General features: G+C 34.3%; 3 protein-coding genes across 3 annotated transcripts; 2 read left to right on the plus strand and 1 right to left on the minus strand.

The window, feature by feature from the left end:
- Window positions 1-1,547: 1,547 nt before the first annotated feature.
- Window positions 1,548-2,700, plus strand: LOC116768032 (tubulin-specific chaperone A). The gene is made up of 2 exons (XM_032658646.2): window positions 1,548-1,837; window positions 2,018-2,700. The coding sequence occupies exons 1-2, from the start codon at window positions 1,629-1,631 to the stop codon at window positions 2,142-2,144; spliced, it is 336 nt and encodes a 111-aa protein (XP_032514537.1). The 5' UTR covers window positions 1,548-1,628; the 3' UTR covers window positions 2,145-2,700.
- LOC116768031 (programmed cell death protein 7-like) lies at window positions 2,192-4,234 on the plus strand. Its single transcript, XM_032658645.2, has 4 exons — window positions 2,192-2,737; window positions 2,919-3,105; window positions 3,191-3,407; window positions 4,104-4,234. Exons 1-4 carry the CDS (start codon window positions 2,192-2,194, stop codon window positions 4,177-4,179), a joined length of 1,026 nt encoding a protein of 341 aa, XP_032514536.2. The 3' UTR covers window positions 4,180-4,234.
- A 48-nt stretch (window positions 4,235-4,282) lies between these two features.
- Window positions 4,283-11,658, minus strand: LOC116768033 (DDB1- and CUL4-associated factor 12 homolog). The gene is made up of 10 exons (XM_061523466.1): window positions 11,263-11,658; window positions 9,079-9,235; window positions 6,976-7,128; window positions 6,786-6,907; window positions 6,612-6,711; window positions 6,226-6,385; window positions 5,743-5,900; window positions 5,516-5,672; window positions 5,356-5,453; window positions 4,283-5,159 (listed from the first exon to the last, which is right to left on the minus strand). The coding sequence occupies exons 1-10, from the start codon at window positions 11,358-11,360 to the stop codon at window positions 5,007-5,009; spliced, it is 1,356 nt and encodes a 451-aa protein (XP_061379450.1). The 5' UTR covers window positions 11,361-11,658; the 3' UTR covers window positions 4,283-5,006.
- Between the last annotated feature and the right edge of the window lie 9,424 nt (window positions 11,659-21,082).

A 21,082-nucleotide genomic window follows, 5' to 3' on the forward strand; every position in this document is an offset into this window, starting at 1 on the left:
AGCCGGTTCCCGTGCGTCAACGTAACGCGAGATCTGCCGAGAATATCGCCGCTGTGCGCGACAGTGTCCTCGAAAACCCGCGGCAGTCAATTCCGCGTCGCGCACAGGAACTCGGCCTTTCGCAGACGACAACTTGGCGAATTTTGCTTTGTGACTTGAGCCTGCACCCGTACAAGATCCAGCTGACCCAAGAGCTCAAGGTTAATGACCATGGACAGCGCCGTGTGTTCGCTGACTGGGCATTAGAGCAGTTGGAAGTTGACGCCGATTTTGGCAAAAAAATCATCTTCAGCGACGAGGCGCATTTTTGGATGAATGGCTATGTCAACAAGCAAAATTGCCGTATTTGGGACGAGACCAATCCACACGAGGTTCACCAAGTGGCAATGCACCCGCAGAAAGTGACTGTTTGGTGCGGATTTTGGGCCGGAGGCGTGATTGGTCCGTATTTTTTCGAAAACGATAATGGTGTGGCCGTCACCGTCAATGGTGAGCGATACCGGTCGATGATAACCAACTTCTTTTGGCCTGAAATCGAGAATATGGATCTGGACAACATGTGGTTTCAACAGGACGGCGCTACGTGCCACACAGCACACGCTACGAAGGAAGTTCTGCACGAGCAATTTCTGGACATGGTCATCTCGCGCGGAGGCGACGTGAACTGGCCACCGAGATCGTGCGATTTGACCCCGCTGGACTTTTTCTTGTGGGGTTTTCTTAAGTCGCAGGTCTATGCCAACAAGCCGCAAACCACCGATGCCCTCAAAGTCAACATACGCCACGCCATCGATCAAATACAGCCCGATTTGTGCGCCAGAGTCATCGAAAATTGGACCTTTCGTGTGCGCGCCACCAACCGAAGCCGTGGCGGTCATTTGAATGATGTCATATTCCATACATAATGGGGTCGATAGACCTTCCAAGTAAAAAAAAAATTTCGCAAATATCTTTCCTACATGTATTTTTTTTTGCATTTCAAAGATCAAGCGCCCTTAATGGAAAACCCTATATAAAAAAAAAATTGAGAACGTAATTTTGTAACCAATTTTGAATTTCCTTTCTTTTAAGGCTTCATTATTGTAATTACACATTGAGTAACTTTTTGATTATTTGCACTGACATCGTTCATAAGTGGTTTTTATAAGACATTTTTTTATTTTTGGTTACTCTAAATTATATATGATAATCGCAATTCATATAAACATAACATTTATAATAAAAAATATATAAAATCAATTCAAACAGCTAATTTGTAAGTAGGTGTTGGAATTTATTAAATGTCATCTAGTTTATATTCATTCTGTGGATTCAAAACTACCGTCAGCAACTTTTGTTCATTATATATTTAGAAAATATTTTTATAAATCGGCAGTCTCTTAAAAAAAACTAGATTTGTATAAGAATGAAAATGACAAAATGCTCGATTAAAACATATTAATTAATGAACATGTTAAAATACATTTATTGCAAATACAAAGTCTATAGCGTATAAATTCATTCCTAATACAGTAAAATAAAGTTATACCTTATGTCAGAAACAATTTGACAAATGATTCATCGCGAAAACAAAAGCCGCTTGCAGTTGTGTCAAACGGCATAAAGAAAGTAGTTTTTTGATTACGACCATGGCAGATCCTCGAATTCGTCAAATAAAGATTAAAACGGGTGTCGTAAAGAGGATTGCTAAAGAAAAAGTAGTTTACGAGAAGGAGGCCGAGCAACAAAAGAATAGAATAGAGAAGTTAAAAGCTGAAGGACAAGACGAGCATACCATAAGAAAACAAGAGGAGGTTTTACAGGAGTCGCTTATGATGGTCCCTGACTGCCAGAGAAGGTAATAAGTGTTTCTATTCAAAATTTCCACAGCCAAAACTCTTTTGAAGTAGTGATTTTGTTGTAAAGAATTGTATTTCATGTATAAATTGTCGGTAAATTGACATGTGTTGTTAAGGTTATGTTATTTTAAATAACTCTAATGAATTTTATAAACCATGTATTTTGGTGTTCCTTACAGACTGGCGAAAGCATTTGCGGATCTAAAAAGCACTCTCGAAACAGAACAAGATCTAAAAGAAAGCGAAGATTACGCAGCCGCTGAGCAAGTATTAAAGGACGCGGAGTGCCAACTCTCCACAACATAACTATATTAACTCTTCCTTTTATATTAGTTTTAACCCTTATACAAATCATGTCTTATAATCGCTTTTACACAAATTACCAAGGGGGCAATGTTGCATTCCATGACTTCCGATACCCTCCACCAGTTCACCCCGTGGCCTTCACCAAAGAAATATCTGATGAGGAGTTTATCAAGAATTTTGAATCATTCATTCCACAAGCTCCAGCAAGAAAAAAATTCTCAGCTTCTAAAATATATCCAATAAAAGAAAAATTGATATCATTAGTTTCTTTGTACAACGACATTCAGGAAGAAGAGAAGAAGTTGTCAGAAAGTGTAACAGAACTGACCGACAATGAATGGCAGTCGGCATTTGATAGCATAATGAATAAAAAGAATGGAATTAAAGACCACATTAGTGCATTATACAGCTCTCAGCTTGATCTAGGAAAGAAACTCATAGCCAAGAGATTAGCAAAACGGCTTCGCTTAAAGAGACTCAAAGAAGAAAGAAAAAAGGAGAAGGAAGAAATAAAGAGAGAATTAGCAGAGAAATCTAGAAAGATCGATGAGAACTTACAGAAGATTCAAGATGACATCCAGAGAGCAAAACAAGTCAGTATAGTTATTTTATTCTGTCAATATGTGTATAATATAACTTGCCTCTTGTGAGAAGATATATATTACGATGGCAAGATAAAATACCAACTCTTGAAATAAAAACTGTCATACGAACATTATCATAGATGATCTGTATTTAATAGCTGCTTTAGTATTTATATCAAACTAATTCCAGGCTGAAGAAGATAAATTGCAGGCTGACGCAGTGTTACGAGAAACACTGAGGAAGAAACTGGATGCTAGGAGAAGTATTATGAAGTTGGAAGCTCTCATTAAACTGAGACAGGCGAGACTCAACACTGCCAAGGGAATGGGAAAAACTGTCTCGGAAGCCGAAACAACACAGTTCCTGGACAATATCGGTGAGTATTCATGAATTCCTCAACTAAATATGTTTTTAAATGATTTCAGTTCAATAAAATATTTTTTTGTCTGAAACTCTTTCAGATAAACTCAGGAAATTGTGGGAATATAAAGCTATAATGTATCAAAAAGAAGAGAAAGATCTGCGAGACAAGTTGGAACAGAACAGTAGACAGAATATTAATGTGTGTAAATCAGATGTCGCGGACAATATAATGAAGTGGAAGGTGGCTATGTTCGGTGAGGATGTGCAACCGCAAGTGGATTTCAACGGGAATGTTGATTGGTTCATAGCTGTTAGGTTCGTATTCACGGATTATGTTTTAAGAAGTTCAGTATTTAGAACTGTGTGGTATAAAAATTAATGGAATGTCTTTCGTATGGGATTCATTTGTCAAGAGACTGGACACTTAAAAGTATTTTAAATAAAAGCATTGTAATATAGATGAGCATTACCATGACACAAGTCCAAATCACACAAATTTTATATTTTTGGACAAATAATTCTAATGAGATCTAAGACTTTCGCGAGTTTTATTCATTTAAATGAAATTAATATATTTTCGGATACACTACGCAGATTTTATTATTTTAAAACTACATAATCCCGACGTTTCGGTTACTTTCAGCAACCGTGATGACGGGCAGACGAGGTGTAGACGCGTAGTGTATCCGAAATATATTAGTTTCATTTAAACAAATAATTCTTCTGGGATCATTATCATCGGGAACGGCATCTGCAAACAGCTGTAAAATATACTGAAATATCGTCCCGTCAATGTTTTAATCTTTGTCCATTAATTATTTAATGTAACAGAATTACATAAACATACAGCAGTTATTGACGTACAAGATTTTTCTTGGAAACATTTCAATTAATTAAGATGTGAGATCTCGAGTCATTAATATTTTTTTATCTACTTATTATGTAATCAATGATATATTTGGTTACTCAGCTCCAGCGTTTCCAGCTTCCATATAAGACTAATGTTTCCAGGTCGTCATGGGATCGCTACATTGACTCTGGCCCCGATGCCAGCTCAGTGCCGATGGGCTGGCTCACAGCTTCATAATTTGCTATGTTATTATAATTTAATACTATTTCGAACATTAAACTATTTGATAGAAGCTCTAGTTTTGTATGATTCACTTATAAATAAAATAAAATAAACTAACTCGGCTTATTAAAATCTTTATTTTATATTTTTCAGTTGGTAAGAAACTCCTTCTCGTACAAACACAATACTTTCAACGTCAATTCTAAACTCGTTTCTTAAATAAGGCAATGTACAGAGCGTTTTTTTTTTTTAATTACTTCTACACGAAACAAAACGGTTACAGTATATATTTTTTTTATATTTACATAAACTTACAGATATACAAGTTTCGAAGGCGAACACTACTTACATTGAGACCCAAAAAAATAAAGAAATATATATAAAACGAAAATCCTAGAAAAATATTATCCTACATAAACCTAATAAGGCTGCGTCTACACCGGCTTTAGATTTTCCAAACTTCAGTGCAGACGCACCTTTAACGTTAACTCTAGAAACTACGCTTCGAATTATAGTGAGGTAATTCGGCACTTCATACGTAATCACTCGCGACATGACGTACTTAACGTAGATATACAATGTGTGTGTGGGTGTGTGTGTGTGTGGGGGTGTGTGGATGTGTGTGGGTGTGGGGGTGTGTGTGACCATCACTACAAATTATATATGACCAAATGAAAAACATCAGGGATTTTCTGTAAAAATAAACATTGCATTGTTTTTTTCCACACGAAACAGATTAATGTGATAAATGAGATCCCTTCCTGTGTGTACGGGATAGCGTGTGTGTGTGTGTGCGCCTTTATTTCTTCAATCTCCCGTCTCCTGAAGGTGACGTATTGTTCCTACTGCCAGAGGCCGGCGTAGTTCCCGACGAGCGGCGCCGGCAGCGGCCCGCCCGCCGTGAAGATGCGCGTGCCCGAGTCGTCGTAGCAGTGAGTGTATATCGCTGGCACGTACTTGCCTTGGTTGAAACCATCCGCTTCCTCGTCCGGGAACTGGAATGTGAGGTCGAATGATAAAGAATGAGGGAGCGGAATGATCGAGGGCATGACAGGTTGACTGGTGAAACGACTACACAGTAAGCAGACCTGCCGGAGGTCGCAGATTCGGTTCCTGCTCGTGGTCATTTTAAGTTCCAATATCGGGCAAACGTTGCTTTAGTTAGCCACATAATACGAATGTTATATTTACCACGTAGCCCCTGGACGCTTTGAGGGTGACGATTTTCGACGAGTGAATGTTGCTTTCCAGATATTTCCCGGCTCGCAGGTCGTAGAACATCAGAAGACCTGGAAAGGTTCACGTTAACGATCTTCCTTCTAATGCACATCTCTCAAGGCCGGCTACTCACCGAGGCCTGTTCCTATAGTGAGCATATCGCCCCTGAAGCTCGCGGAGCGGATGCCGCAGCCGTTGTACCTCGAGGTTATCTTCTTGACGGACTGCAGCGTGCGGCAGTCTAGCAGCAGGGTGTAGGACTTGCAGCCGATCGCGTAGATGCCGCTTTCCTTGAATACCAGCATGTTAAGATCGCGCAGGAAATGGTTTGCATGTATGGGTCGGCGAGTTGCCCCGTACCTGTGTAGCGAGACACACCAGGTCCTGGCACGAGGGCAGTTTCCGTGAGAGCGTCTGCCGGAAGGAGTGCGCGCTGAACACGTGGATGTAGCCGTTCAGGGTGAGGGCGGCGATCTCACGCCACTTGGCGTTGAAGGTCAACGCGCGGACCTTCTGACCTGTTGGAACGGTGGAACACATCACGAGGGCCGTTCAACACCAAATATATGCTTGTCATCTTGCTTCATATACATCCGCAGCTCTGACTAACGTCTGCGTCCTTAATGAGATCTAAGATTTTCGCGAGAACTCGTTGAAATCAAACTAATATTTTCTGACTTACTTTGCTTTTATAATTATATCTAACAACAGCGATAGTGATGACGGACAGGCGAGATGTGCGCATGTTCAGAGAATCCGAAAAATATAGGTTTTGTAACAATAGCTAATCTTCATTTCCGTTCTCAGTGCACCCAACGGTTACTGAGCATGTCTGTTACCAACCAGCGCGGCACTCTCTGACGGCGACCGGCGCTACGTAGTGTTGATGGGCGGCGGGCCCTGGGCGGGCGAGCGGGCTGGGCGGTGCGCGCCACAGAGCCAGGCGCGAGTCCCGGGAACCCGTCACCAGGAACTCGTCGTCCAGCCAACACATGTCCAGGATCTGGACAATACCACATAGTGAGAGTAGTCCAATAAAAATCTGACTTTCAATTGTCAAGCAAATCCCGCCTTAACCTGTGATGTAGCTTTCGTATGACATAGTTACAAAAGACCTAAAAGGAGTTTTCCTTAATAAAATTGGCTGAACATTTAGTAATCATTTAGGACAGGTTGTGGCTATAGATAAAAAAAATCATGTGTACATTATGTCAGTGATAGTTCCATACCCAGTCTTTGTGAGCTTCCCCTACACACACGGGGTCGAGGGTCGGCAGGCTGTAGATGGCCAGCTCGCACGAGTTCCGGGCTCCCGTCGCTAGCAGAGTACTGGACACGAGAGAATATATCATGGAGATGATTCAAATTAAACACGTCGCTCATGATTGGCGTCGTCTTCATACCGGGAGGGGTTGATCTGGAGCGCGTGTATGCCTGTCTGGTGCTCCGCCCCCGGCCAGGGAGCCCTCGGCCTCAGAGTGGGGATCGCGTCCAGGGACCGCGAGCGGACGTCATACACCATCAGCTATTATAAAGAAAGCCCAAGTGTGAATCAAATGTTGTTTCTCCCTGTATGTATGTGTGTGTACGTACCTTGTTACACTTGGTGCCGAACACGACCTGCCTGTCGGAGAGCCACTGTGAACAGAACACCTTGTTCATGTTGCCGAGGTTGACGGGCGTCTCGCGGAACATGTCGTGTGTGAGCATGTGGCGGGTGGCGTACGACGGTTCAACAGTGCGAGGCTGACGGAACAAACACTATACTTGCAGTAAGAGTTGAAGGGACTCTTTAGTAATGATGAAGTTATAACACTTTTGAAACTTTGTTGATTTAAAAATTATATATTTATAAGTGATAAGTCTTATGGGAAGGCAATCCGCTCCGTAACGTAACGCGTAACGCGTAACGCCGGTTACGGTAAGACTCGGCGAGTCTATTTTCCCTTTCTCTCACGTTACGGCATCAGTATCACACTCATGCGGCAAAAGTGTTCCCAGTATTATATTGTATTCATAAACATTATCAATTTAATGTATATAAAATTTAATTAATACCTAAACTTTTCTTTTGTTACACAATCTCATTAATATATATTTTATGTTATCACTTCCGGCGAGCGTAAATATGTTAATGAGCACGTATTAGTAGAGGTGTATCCGTAGACACTCATTTATTTATTTACATAAAATAATGTATAAATATGATTTGAATTTTAATAAATTCAACATTCTATCTACTTCTGACAATAATCACGAGACGGGCAATGTTTTTTTTAATTACTGTAAAGACAAGACTGTTGTTGATAAGACAAAGGAATTTTGCATTAGTTTAAAATGAATAATAAAGTATGTAAAATCAATAATACATCTATATCAGGATTCGAATCTGCGACCTCCGGGATACAGCGTGCCAGTTCCGTAACAATTGAACTACCGTGTATAGAAACAACTGAAAGGAATTATTACGATAAGATATGTTTTGGGGTAAACTCAATTCACAAATAGACATTAATGATAAAAGAAATAAAAATGTACAATGTAAAACGCATATTACACGTCACTGTTTATCAAATTCGAGATAACTTATGTATCATAAAAACTAATGCATTTTACTGTGACGTATTTATTGGGGAAAGGTCATTTAAATATCGTGTAGATTAATCGCTTTCTTGTTTATAAATGTGTTGCGTACGCGCTACATATTAAAAAACAAATGAGCATCGCCGGGGTAACATAGTTGTACGGATAAAACATCATATAACGAGTGACGCCGCCGACTCCGCGGAACCAACACCAAGCCGTGTGAACCAGAAGATTCCTGATACCACACAAGCTATGGAATGGCATTGCTATCCTAACATCGGGGCAATCATGTAGTGTAGGTATAGGTTATAAGTTTTAATATGTAATTTTGATTATAATATACATATAATTTCAAAATCGTCCTGATTTGAAAGCTACTGTAATGACGTGACGCGTGATCAGGATGCAGGATCTCAGTGTATTAGCAAGTTTGAGTGGCATTATACATGGGACATTTTACGCAGAATCGATCGCTGATGATTGAGATCTATTTCTATATTACGGAGGGGTCAATGACCTGCAGTGAACTGGTTATGAATGAATGACTGGAAAACGAGATTCAAATTAAACAAGACAAAGACCATGTCCTCTCGTCCTTACGCGATCAGGTTTGTGTAAACTCAAGGGATTGCACATACGATATATATGATTTGCTTTAAATGTAATTTTCACGAATTATCCTACAAATTATAAATCTGTATCCGCGCCGTTCTAAAACTTAACAAATATATATTCTGTGTTCCATTTCTACTGAGCTCGGACATCAAGACGAATTTCTTTTGAATTATTCCCCGGTCTGCGCTCCAGAAAATTATTTTAAAATCAAAGACAATGAAATTTTTCTCAGATACAATAAAGTATTTTATTCTAAAGAATCCGTCTTCCGTCCGAAACGTTCAAACCGGACCAGGTCGCGGTAGTGCCCTAAAATTTATGAAAACATTTCAACTCTAATAAACACGGGAACACTTTTGCATTTTAATTATTTTGACCCTTTTTTTTAAATCTCGTCTATGGAGAAACACCAAGTAAATAGAACACTGTTAAAACTATTCGTCATGCTATAAGTAAATGTTTACGAAATATCCTCGGATATATCCTCAGACCTACCTCGGGCGCCTGTATCTCCCGTGACCGAACATAGTCCACGAAGTTGTATGACGTGGACAGAATCCTGTGCTGCTGGGCGGGAGTCTCCTCTTCAGAATCACTGTCCGAGTAACACACGAAGTCCTCCGGCTTGTCTGGCTTACGTTGTTGTTCCAGTCTACATACAGACATACATATATACATATACACAGACACACATATTTTGGATATTGTATAAAAACCTTTATTAAATATTGTTGCCAGTGTAGAAAATTATTATATATTCTATAATTAGTGTATAGTGTAAACAACCTAATGGGAAAACAATAGCTTAATAAAGAGATGTTGACCTCTTCCAGCCGTTAGTAGATTATCATAGTGAAGTAAACATAATATATATAATAAGCTGATGAAATACTATTTTCACATATATTAAATAATAATATTTTAATGTATAACAAAAATATTGTCATAGCATTAGTAGTAGTGTTTAAAATAGCTATTTTAGTAAAAAAAAACCTCTTCAAAAAGTGTGAGTGAAAGTCGACTATAGGGGACTGTTTCTCTTGATCCCTGTTCTGGCTTTACTGACATAGTTTATACAAAAAATGTGTAGTTCCCATTAGATTTAAGATTTATAATATATGATGACTTATGAATAAGATATTTTTTTACTTTATGACTAAAACATTTTGTTTAAAGTTTTAAGCCCATTAAAAGAGGTGAATGCTGTTTAAAATGTGGATTGGTTAGTCTCTTATAGACTACCACACCACAGATTAGAGCTAAGGATTTAATTTTTATATAAATCTATAGAGATAAGCAACATTTTAGGACCCACTAAATTGATTATACTGATTATCTCCAATTACGATATTAAAAATATGAAATTTCCAAATTATAAGACCATGCATTCATTGTCCCATGAATTTATTATCAAAAGCAAAACTTAAATAAGCATAGATAGCAGGTTGAACACACATACAATCAAATTAGTAAGCGGAGATTGTGAATCAAATACATTACAAGGAAAAAACTGTCCAATGTTTAATAAGCAAAAAATAACTGATTAAGAAATTGTTAACACACCTTAAATACATTTTAAAATAATTTTATACTATTGAATATTTGTTTTCGTGATGCATCTTCAATGAAGAAACAAAACATGAAACATCGGGTATTCAGTCCGATATAATCAAAAACATAATTAACTAAGTAAATGACACTTAGAATAACTCTTACTACAAGTTATCAAAATAAATACATGTGGTTTTGAGTATTTACATGCATCAACCGAACACTGTAGTCATATAAAGATATATGAATGAGTAACCGTAACTTCAATGGTTAGAAGACGATCCCAAGTAGTTTAAGTATTGCTTCATAAAAAAATAATCAATTTTAAATGTTCCTGAAATGTTGCATTAAAATGAGTGTTGCCTATAGTAATATATTTTCAACACTCATCATACAATTAAACTAAAATAAAGGCCGAGCACACAAAATATGGTGAGGGTGTGAAACTGAAATAAAGCGAAAAGCCGAGAAGCAAAATTAATACACTTGTATATGACCGAGTTGAAACTAATATAAGCATGAAACAGTGTGATGTAGTTAGACAGAAACTATTCATGGAATAGTTACTTTATGAAACACAAAATTTAACATTTTACTCTCTCATAAGACCACAGACCAGAGCTTGAAAATTAATAAAGACTTTCTTCATTGACAGCTTATTTTATATAAAGAGATTATTTAAATTATGATAATAATCTAAGATCACATCCCTGTGGAAAGCAAACAATTTTTATATTATATAATTTGTTTTTCTAGCAGTGTCCATGTTGCTTTAATTCAAGATAATATTGTTGTATATAGGAAAGAACAACACTCTTATACATTATGTTTTTTAAGTTGGTATGCGTTCTAAAACTGATTACATAATAGTTTGATAAATATAATAAAAGAAACGAAATGATGTGCCTTAGATCCAACAGTCATATAAGAAAAATGAAAGAGAAGAGGTTTAGACTTATATATGTAAGGACATGATGTAAACAAAATAGTTAACTAATCATGAGTAAAATGTGTTAGTATTGAATTTATTCACAATGATGTGTTCAAAGTTAAACATTGTGACATTGAATGAGTCTTTATCATTCCGATCGATACGACATAATGATAAATAATTAGCATCTCCCTTACCTCAGGGCTCTCGCCTTGGCTCTTCTTTCCTTTATTCTACTAGGTATATAACACGAGGGATACCTCCCTTCGATGGCGCGTCGCACAGTCTGCGCCATTTTAAAAACTAAATGCGATAATCTAACCAAATAATCACTAAATAACACGGTCAACTAGTCACTTTCGTTTTGTTCTGTTGTATATGGAACCACAATGCGACGACATATTTCATACTTCTCACGCAGTTCCACCATACACGTGGCAAGCAAGAAGTCAACTACACTTCTTGCATCGTCAAAACACCAACAAACAAACAAGTTTTGTAATGAGCCACGATTAAAAGATTTTAATTTTCAAGAAAATAATGCATGACGGAAACCTATCTGTCTAGCTGTCAATTATGTTGCTGTTCATAAAAATTTACACGCACCTAAATTACATTGCCAGAATTAAAAAATAATCCGGTTTTGTATTAATATAAGTAGTTAACCTACTTAAAAGTCCATGCTTCTTATTCATGAATCTCTTTCTTAAGTTAAAAAATCGCACATTAATTAAAACTTAAAAAAAATAATTAAGGTATAGAATCGTTTCGTAAGAGAATATGTTATAATATTTCAATTTTAATTTCTAGTGTCTAGTTAACTAGCTTTACTACCTAGTTATAGAAAATTATATTATTTTTTATGCATACAGAATCTATAAGGGTTGTCATCTCATAGGTCATCGTTTCAGTAAGACAATTTGGTGAAAGGGTATATCTAACGCTGTCAAACGACCTAATAGCAGTTGACAATGTAATTTAATAAAAGTCGAATTCGTTAATCGCCAGGTTAAAGGGGGAATCATCAAGAAATTAACATTTAAATGTACGTTTTAAAGTTGAATGAACAGTAATGCTTTATCCTTTAATGTTTGCAATGAAGGACAGTATGAACTAATATTTTAATAATTTTTTTCATTATTTTTGGAGCAGTTTGAAATTCGCTAATTGATATTCTAATTACATAACACTAACTTCATTTCTTTTCTATGTAAATATAAATTTAAACATTTCGTAACTATTCAGTATGAGGTATATTATACTGCAACTTGTATTTCTTACAAAATAATGCATCTTATTGCCTTGTAATAAAGGTTATATTAGCCATTGTCATAGATATGAATCGGTTTTATTAGGTTTCTTTTGTGAGTAAAAGCCAAGAACGAGCGGTCAGGGCCGTGTCGCAGCGCGTCAAATAAGTCAAAGATATGAAAAATTAATGTTATTTTTTGAAAACTAAAAACTAATTGATTGACCGAGATGGTTAATGTCAAAAAAATGTTACCAATTTAACCATTATTAAGAACAGAACACGTTATTACAGTTATAGGAAGTTATAAGGATTTTTAAATTTAAAAAAGAATAATTGGTAATATAGATAATTTTTATTGACAGTAGAAATATATGAAAAAGTTTCATAGTCCAAATTAATATTAATTTATTAAATACTAAGTATAAAATGCCTTAATAGCAATGTGATTAGAAATAAAAGATAATAACGTGATGTTTCATAATTATATGTAAGTCAGGTAAAAGTAACGATTTTCATGCTGGGAGAGTAACGAGAGAAATTTATAATCGTTCGATGTTGTAAAAATTTACATTTTACAACCGAGTACATCGTAAAATGAGCTTTTACTGCTTAAAATATAATTTAGATAAATTTAAATTTTCATACAATTTTATACAGCTAAACAATTGTGTACCGATGGTAAAGTAATGATTGTAATAAAATAATATTATTCATTTATATTTGTTTTTGGTCGGCTTTCTCTTATATTTCTACGTTGTATTTAATTTTGTTGTTTAAACAAACTCTGATGGAGACACTATAACTTACGGATCCGTCATTGTTTATATTTATAAGAGTTATTAGTATCTAAAGTTTTGGAGCAGTTTGCATACACAGTTAAAAAAATTACATACGCTTTTAAAGTATTTACAACAGTTGCTATTTATGTTAATTTCTACTATGAAGAAAATTATTGATTTATTTTTACAAAATACAAATAAAAAGATCATAAATCTACCTAAAATTTTCACTATTATTCTAGTATTAAATATTGAGACGTTCTGGTTTTTAAAAATATAGATATATTTTATTATATTGCCCCGGTCCAAGCTTTCCAAAACGAGCTGCGTTCATTAATTTCAATTGACGTTTTGACATTGACAGCTAAAAAACTATCGATACTCGAAAACATCAGTCGATTTTTTTATTTACCAAGATTTCTTATTTATTGACGAAATTTTTATCATCCATATATCATTTATGTTAAACATATTAGTTTCAATAATATTAAATACTGGTACATGATAATTTGTTCATTATTAAAGATTTTTGTTTGTAATTTATTTCTTCAATTACCTTCAGTAGTTATTCCATTAGTTACATAATACTTAATTTATTTATATATTTTTTAATTATTAATTAATAATATTTGTTAGGTTGTTAAGTTAGAAATGTTTACTTACTAATTGGTTAGTAAATAATAATAAAAAAAAACTAAAATATTTTGTATAAACATAATAAAACTTTAAGAACCGAAGAATATAGAGTAAAGTAGAACGAGTTAAATTAATTAAATGAAATTTTCATGTGTGATATATTTTATTTAAGATATAAAGTAGGTTAACGCAAAAGCAAATGGCCAACACCCGGGCTGGAAATAATAAAAGAGATTAATGTTTATGGTAATGTTGTACTTTTTAAAACAATATCTACAATTTAATTCAAAAACCTGAATGTGTTTAAAATACTTAAATCACGGACCAAAGACGATTTTAATTTTATTTTTTACCGGTTTTTTGACGGAAGTTACAGCTAAATCACTAATAATTTTACAATGGCATTTAAATCGATTGCCATTATCGTAATGGTAGCGAGTTTCATATCGTCTGGGAGCACGACAGGGCCAAGACGAGCAAAAAAACCCGTACGGCCGTACCGACCTTTTCTGGAAGATGTTATAGTTTTTCAAAAACTTATCTAAAAATATTACTGCCATAATTTAGATGTCTTATATGACTGTATAATCTGAATCACGTCGGTCGTTAAGTTTTTATTTTTAATTCTTTCTAAGTATTTAGGTATAACTTGTCTATTGTCAATTTTATAAATATAAGAAAAGTGACGTATTTGGATGTTCATTAATTCGTAGACATTAAAGTGTAAATTTAATGAAATTATCGTTTTAGACGATTTTATTGTGTTTTTTTTTCACAATAATTAAATGGAACAAAAATCGAACTCAGCGTCCAAAATTATTCAAACATGCGATAGATGGAGTAAAAATTTCAGGGCGATGCAACCAAATTTTCAGTTTACCACGTGCTAGGCTTAATCAGCTAGTAACGCGATATGTTATTAGGGAATATGTATTTAATATATACTTAAATAAACACATTTATTCCATTCGACAAACTCCTTCGTAATTTCTCTACAATTCTTCCGACAAATAAAAACGTTGACATTAGCAAAATATTCCACAATTCCAGTGCGAATGAAACCGTAATCCAGTCAACAATACTGACGTCAACTCAGCAAGTAGGTATATGTTTAGTACAATACAAAAATAAAATCAAAACAAAACTGTTTTAATATATATTCTGAGTTTTAACTTAGAGTTTTCATTCCTTTTTTCACAATAATAATCTTCAGAGGAAATTCATGCGGATAATCCGTTAGAATATAATTTTCCCCTATCAACTTTCCGTAACGCAACTCACTAACTGGGTTTTGGAGTTGTTATTTTTCTTTGAACGAAACAAACTTTCCATTCCGCTCCAAACAATATCAGCTTTCGTTAAAAATCAAACGACAAAGTTACTAACGTAACTTTACGTTCGTATATGTCGTTAAGGAGCCTGAATTCGCAATCAGAGCGGTGCCATAATAGAGCTCGAGATATGCCCGAGCCGGCCTGTGATTACGTTAGGTCAGGCCTCGTGTGCCCGTGATTACGGTCGGAGAAAACTAGCGAGCGTAAACAAAATAAGTAGGATGTTTTGTGGTCTCGTGATTTCATTATAAACTTTTATAATTAATATGCTGTTTTTCTAAAACTTCATGAGTTCGTTTTGATTTAAAATATCGTAAAAAAATTTGCTACGAGTTGGATATTATTATTAATTGTTCAGTCAGGTATTTCTAGCGTCCGGTTCAATATATAACTTATTACAATTATATATAGAACATTTTGCTTTGTACACATTCTATTTGAAAACCATTTATAAAGCCGTGTTGACACGTTCGTATCGCTAATGTATTCTGACATCGAAGCAAAAAAGAAGTAAAAGCAACACAATATAAAGATAAAAATAAGAAAGATGTGATAAGGTCACGTCGATAACATCTATTTAGTTAGCAAAGTTAAAATAAAAATATATATATTATTTTTGGTACACGAACATTACGCCTGTCAAAATAAAATGGCGGTCGCTTATGTTTACAAAAAAGTTATTATACGTCTCTGGCAATAATACATGTAGATTTAGCTTAGAAAGTGAGTAATATCAGCGGATGTAATATCTGATCAGTGAGTTTCAGCTGCATCTCCTGGCAATCATACTGCAATCTGAACATCAAATAACGTATTCAAATACGGATTTGAAAACGTTATTTGTGTTATAAAAACATTTCCTACTAATTGTGTTATATGTTACGAAATTTCTTTGTTAAAATTTGACTTATTAACAAATAAAATTTTCAAATATTTTAAGTATTTGAGAGTAAAACTTCTATAATAATAGTTAAATATAATTTAAGCGACCTCAAAACGTATTTTTATAAAGTAATAAATCCTGTTAGTTTTGTATTTGACTATAAAAGCAGTATAAGTGTTCCATTCACCTTTTAGTCGACATGAATCTATTGTGTCTATTATAATAACCGCTTATTTCAAATCTTTTCATTCTTCCGCATTGTTTGTCTGTATAAATTAAAATTAAGTAAATTAATTTTTGCTTTGAGTAAGGATCTTCACGCTTCTATTATATATTTCATACTGAGAATATTTTATGTAATGTATTTGTGGAATCGACATTAACAACCGGATTATATTATATAAGAAAAATATTGTAATTATAAAAAAAACTAAGTATGTGATATAAAAAAGTTACTTTATTGCGAAATATTGTGCTAAATTCCATGACTCTGCCGCACTACGGCAGGTCGCTGACCTCCTCGTAAAGAGGGCAGGTGTCCAAATAAAGTATGGCAACACTGTGATTTAAACAAACGACATTTTGTTTACAATACATGATTAATGGACGTTTTTAATTAAAACTATTTATTATTATTTATATTAAATTTGCTTGCCGGAATATAGTTACTAAATAAAAGTTATATTTACAATATTTCTGCTATAAAAGTGAAGAGATTACGCGATAAAATACACTAGAATACGAAAATTAGAATTACTAAATATAGAAAAAAAAATTAATTAAACAAATGTTACGGTAAAATATTCATAAATGTTCAACTTTGCCAAAAAACTTTCTATAAAAAAAATAGAATTACATTTTACATTGAATTTAGAATTTCTCTTGATTTAAGATACAGAATGAACTATACACGATGTAAATTTTTATAGAGATAGTTTTAAAACAAATATTTTTTTTTGACATACATCCAACTAGTGCTCACTAAATACTAAACATACATTTATTTCATAGATTTTAATAAAAATTCTTATTTGATTTAACAGTGAACCTTTGCTTGGATGAAAACAGATTTATATTGAAAAGTGGTAACATTAAATGAAGTTAAGTACAAACATTCATAAAATCTGTACAGCCGACAGAAATTTCCTTTATAAGACAGTTAAAATTCTATTAGTGACTGAATCCTTTTGTATTTTGTTTGTGTCCCAAATTCACGATGCTTTTTATCTACATTGCTCGACAGTTTGGATGGCGGCCATCTTGAGAAGTCGTTGACGGAAATTATTTAATTTAAAGAAACTTTCTCATACTAGATTTTGAGATAACTAATGTAAGAAGAAAAATTTAAATGATCTCTAGTAAAAACAACTAGATTATAGCTAAGAATGGTTGAGATGAGATCTAATAAATACTAAGTGATTGGCGAAGTGTGCTGTCCACGACACTTTCCCTACTGGTGGGAGATGAACATGATAAATTAAAAAACTAAACGGAACTGATCTTATTTTTTGTAAATAAATTATTGATTATTTCACTTGTATAACTTTGTATGATATTCTTATTATTCTCACACTGCATAGATAGCAATACATCCATACTCATATATTTTAATTTTATGTCCTTTTATACTATTTATTTCTTTTGTTTATAGTAAAAAAAACATGTTTATATGTAACAGGTTGTATTGTTGCATCCTACGTATTGTACTCAGAAGCGGGTCACTAATTAAACATCATGTAATACTCGGTCTTAACAGTATCCCATAAGATTAATAGCTTACCAGATGTTGAAACGTGGATCTGTTTACGAGACTGTCATCAGTTAAACCTCTGGCTCGGATGTAAAGGGGTTTACTTACTATTGTTGGAAGATTCTCAGCTAATATTTTTTCGTGAAAGCTTACATCGAGTTCTAGAAATTACTAAATATTTAAGCAAAATGGCTTCCTAGCTGTATTTTTGAAGTGAAACTTCTTGTGCGACTTCTAACAAGGTCGCGTTAAACGTTCTATGATCCGGGTGAGGGGGGAGGCTGATAAAAGGAGACAGAGCGAGAGAGAATGCGTCACATGCGGGCAACCAATTGTGACTTGTAAGTAGTGTTAATAAAGTTTGCCTTAAAGAGACATCTAAAAGTTGCTTAAAAATCAACTTCTACGCCTTCCTGCTTTCATTCCAACCTTACGATGTTCCACTTCTCCCACGCGGAGGGACTCCACGCACTGTTCATTTTTAATGTATATTGCGCCTTGATACGTATTTAGTGAGGAACTTAATGTGATATAATCCGACAGTGTTATTGAATATTTATGTTCAGACCAAAAAAGTTAGTTTGTTATTTATTCGATAGTAATTGCTTTATCCAGGACACTGCGGCTGGCGGTCGGCCAGTATGTACCTACGTTTTATTTGCTATTCTGTATTGGTTTTTAAACTACACGTATAATATAAATACTGGCCTATAATATATATGTCTCTTTCAATAATATTATCGTATTAAATGTTAGAGATTACATTTAGGCGAATTAGGCTTCATATTCCAATGGTGTTGCGTATTATTTTGAAATATTTTTATATATTTTATAGTTTTTTATATTAATATCACAGGAGATTTAAATGAAACTAGTGTTATTCGGATTTATCATCTACCGCCATCGATTTCTTAATTTTCTGGCGTAAGAAATCGATGGCGGTAGATGATAAATAACAAGGACCAACTGACAGACATTCACACCTCGTCTGCCCGTGATCACGGTTGCTGCAAAGTAACCGAAACGTCGGGATTATGTAGTTTTTAAATAATAAAATCCGCGTAGTAAATCCGAATAACACTAGTTTCATTTAAATGAATACTCGCGAAAATCTTAGATCTCATTATCACAGGATATACTTGCGCAAAGATATTTTGATGCGGTAACTGCAGTGAGGTTTTATATTCTCATTTCAAAGAAGAATCATCAGTCGCGCTTGTTTAATGAAAATTATAAAATAGATTGATTTATTTAAAGAGTCGCCATAGTTTATCACGAATCTTATTTTTGATGTTATTTTATAGACTGTGGCATAGGATTTAGGAACGTGTGTGACAGAGTAGTGTCAAATGTAGGGACCGTTTAGTCTTTAGACTAGCTTTTTGATAATGGCGTTTAGGGCTGGTGTTCATCTGGAACATTGAGTCAGCACATCACTTGTGGATTACAGAGGTCACTGATAGATGTGAGCTTCCTGGAACGTGCGTGATCTGCTCCAAAAGCGATACAACTCCAACACCGCCCGGAATGAGTTATAGTGTTGAATGCGGAGGCCACTGTATGCGTTCCTTTACTCGTTAACTCATAGAATATTAATATATGTGTAGTAAAAATTATTAGCATATGTTATACAAATACATAACCGATTCTTCAACGAAGTTTTGGTCAATTATCACGTGATGTTTGTCCACACCTAAGTAACAGAATTTTATATCTTTTGTCTATCTCCCCTTAATTTATTATTTTTGTAACTTCTAATCTTTAAACTACCTTTCATTTAAAATTTATATATTATTAAGGATGAAGAAAACTTCTCAGCATTCCATGGATTCACGGTGCGGGTGCCGGCTCCATCGCGTTGCTGGGAGAGAAGCTTCAACAGTGCCTGGGACTTGCGACTCAGGTGTAGGTTTAAGGGGCCCCTATCTAACGCGAGTTAAACTCTCACCTCTGCCGTCCAAGCTTCTCTCTCTCTAACCAAATTTAAAAAGAACCAACTATCGCTGTCTTCGAAGTTCGTTTTAAGAACGAATTGATGATAGTTCTGGACAGGCCCAAGTCTTCAAGTAGGTTGTGGAGGATTTAGCTGCTACAACTCTCGCTCCCACTTCTACCGCGTACAAATTTACGACGAGCCTATTCTTAGTATTATTGTGTTTGATTTTATGAATTTTAATTTGTATGAAAACAAAACGAATTTATTTATCTAATTAGTAAATTTGACTTTCACAAAATAAGGAGTCCTGAATAAATAATGGTTTTTTATTATATAAACTCACAATTTAAATTCGGATGTCTTGTCTAAACTAGATTTCCGATTATTTCAAACGCATCTGAGCCGCTAATCGTTGAGCTAAATAAAAAAAAATAATTTAAATTTCCAAACATAAATAATTGTATGTAAAACAGACAACGCATCGGAAAAATAATATTTGCTTTTCATTTTCAGTGTAACTCTATAATATGAAACTTTTACTATTTTTAATAACATATGTAAGGATATTATTATGAAAGTGTAAACAAACATCTGAATGGTTTTGCCACATTTTTCAGCTGAGACTTAGTGAAATCTTTAGGTACATTGTTTAAATCTAACTTGAAATATATATACATATATATAAAATAATTGAATCCGAAAAATAATATATAGAAGTATATAAATTATGTATTTAGTTCTCTTAAATAATGGTACTATATCAAAAAATTCTCGATTTTAAAATCCTTAGCTGAATCTATGAATATAATAAAAATAATATTTTAATAACATTTAAAACTTTAGATACAACTGGTTTCCATGAGTATCCAATAGATGGCGCTCACAAGCTCTAATCTGTTACAAACACGTTAAAATCGTCTCACTTATATACAAAATATTTTACATCACATGTATCGGTGGTGAGCCTATCCTCAATCACTGTAGCACAGAAGTTAATTCAAAGTCAATTATGTCCAATAAGATTTCCCTTGCTCTATACTACAATACTATTTAATTTAAAGAAAGTACAGTTGTATCGTAATAAACAGTCCGTTTATTAAATCACTTTTTTATGTCATTAAAACTATACTTCAAAGTTTTCAGATCCGAGCCGAGTATTAAACAAATCAAACAAGTTTCTTCAACAGTAGGTATTAGTCAGAACTTTGTGCGGAGGCTTTCAGTACCAAACTGTGGCGTACGCCAAATATTGTGTCGGAATTAGTTAGTTGTGGGTACACTCAGACTATCGTTTCAACTTTATTATAGTTGACCGTAAATAATTACAATTTAAACGTGCAATATATTATTTATTTCAATGACTGTTTGTTTTTCAATGTATTAATGTTTGATACGTTTTGTTATAAGGATATTTTATGTAGTTATATACAATCTGTGGTTCTGTCAG

The sequence above is a fragment of the Danaus plexippus genome, chromosome 19 (assembly GCF_018135715.1).
Source record: "Danaus plexippus chromosome 19, MEX_DaPlex, whole genome shotgun sequence".
Lineage (NCBI taxonomy): Eukaryota > Metazoa > Arthropoda > Insecta > Lepidoptera > Nymphalidae > Danaus > Danaus plexippus.

What these genes read in the sequence shown, in the direction of transcription:
- LOC116768032 (XM_032658646.2), top strand. Translation starts at nt 1,629, where the DNA reads ATGGCAGATCCTCGAATTCGTCAAATAAAGATTAAAACGGGTGTCGTA. An exon ending in GTCCCTGACTGCCAGAGAAG is followed by an intron (nt 1,838 to 2,017) that starts GTAATAAGTGTT and finishes TGTTCCTTACAG; the next exon opens with ACTGGCGAAAGCATTTGCGG.
- LOC116768031 (XM_032658645.2), top strand. Translation starts at nt 2,192, where the DNA reads ATGTCTTATAATCGCTTTTACACAAATTACCAAGGGGGCAATGTTGCA. An exon ending in ACATCCAGAGAGCAAAACAA is followed by an intron (nt 2,738 to 2,918) that starts GTCAGTATAGTT and finishes AACTAATTCCAG; the next exon opens with GCTGAAGAAGATAAATTGCA. An exon ending in ACAGTTCCTGGACAATATCG is followed by an intron (nt 3,106 to 3,190) that starts GTGAGTATTCAT and finishes AAACTCTTTCAG; the next exon opens with ATAAACTCAGGAAATTGTGG.
- LOC116768033 (XM_061523466.1), bottom strand. Translation starts at nt 11,360, where the DNA reads ATGGCGCAGACTGTGCGACGCGCCATCGAAGGGAGGTATCCCTCGTGT. An exon ending in TCGGCACCAAGTGTAACAAG is followed by an intron (nt 6,908 to 6,975) that starts GTACGTACACAC and finishes TCTTTATAATAG; the next exon opens with CTGATGGTGTATGACGTCCG. An exon ending in TGGTGTGTCTCGCTACACAG is followed by an intron (nt 5,673 to 5,742) that starts GTACGGGGCAAC and finishes CTGGTATTCAAG; the next exon opens with GAAAGCGGCATCTACGCGAT.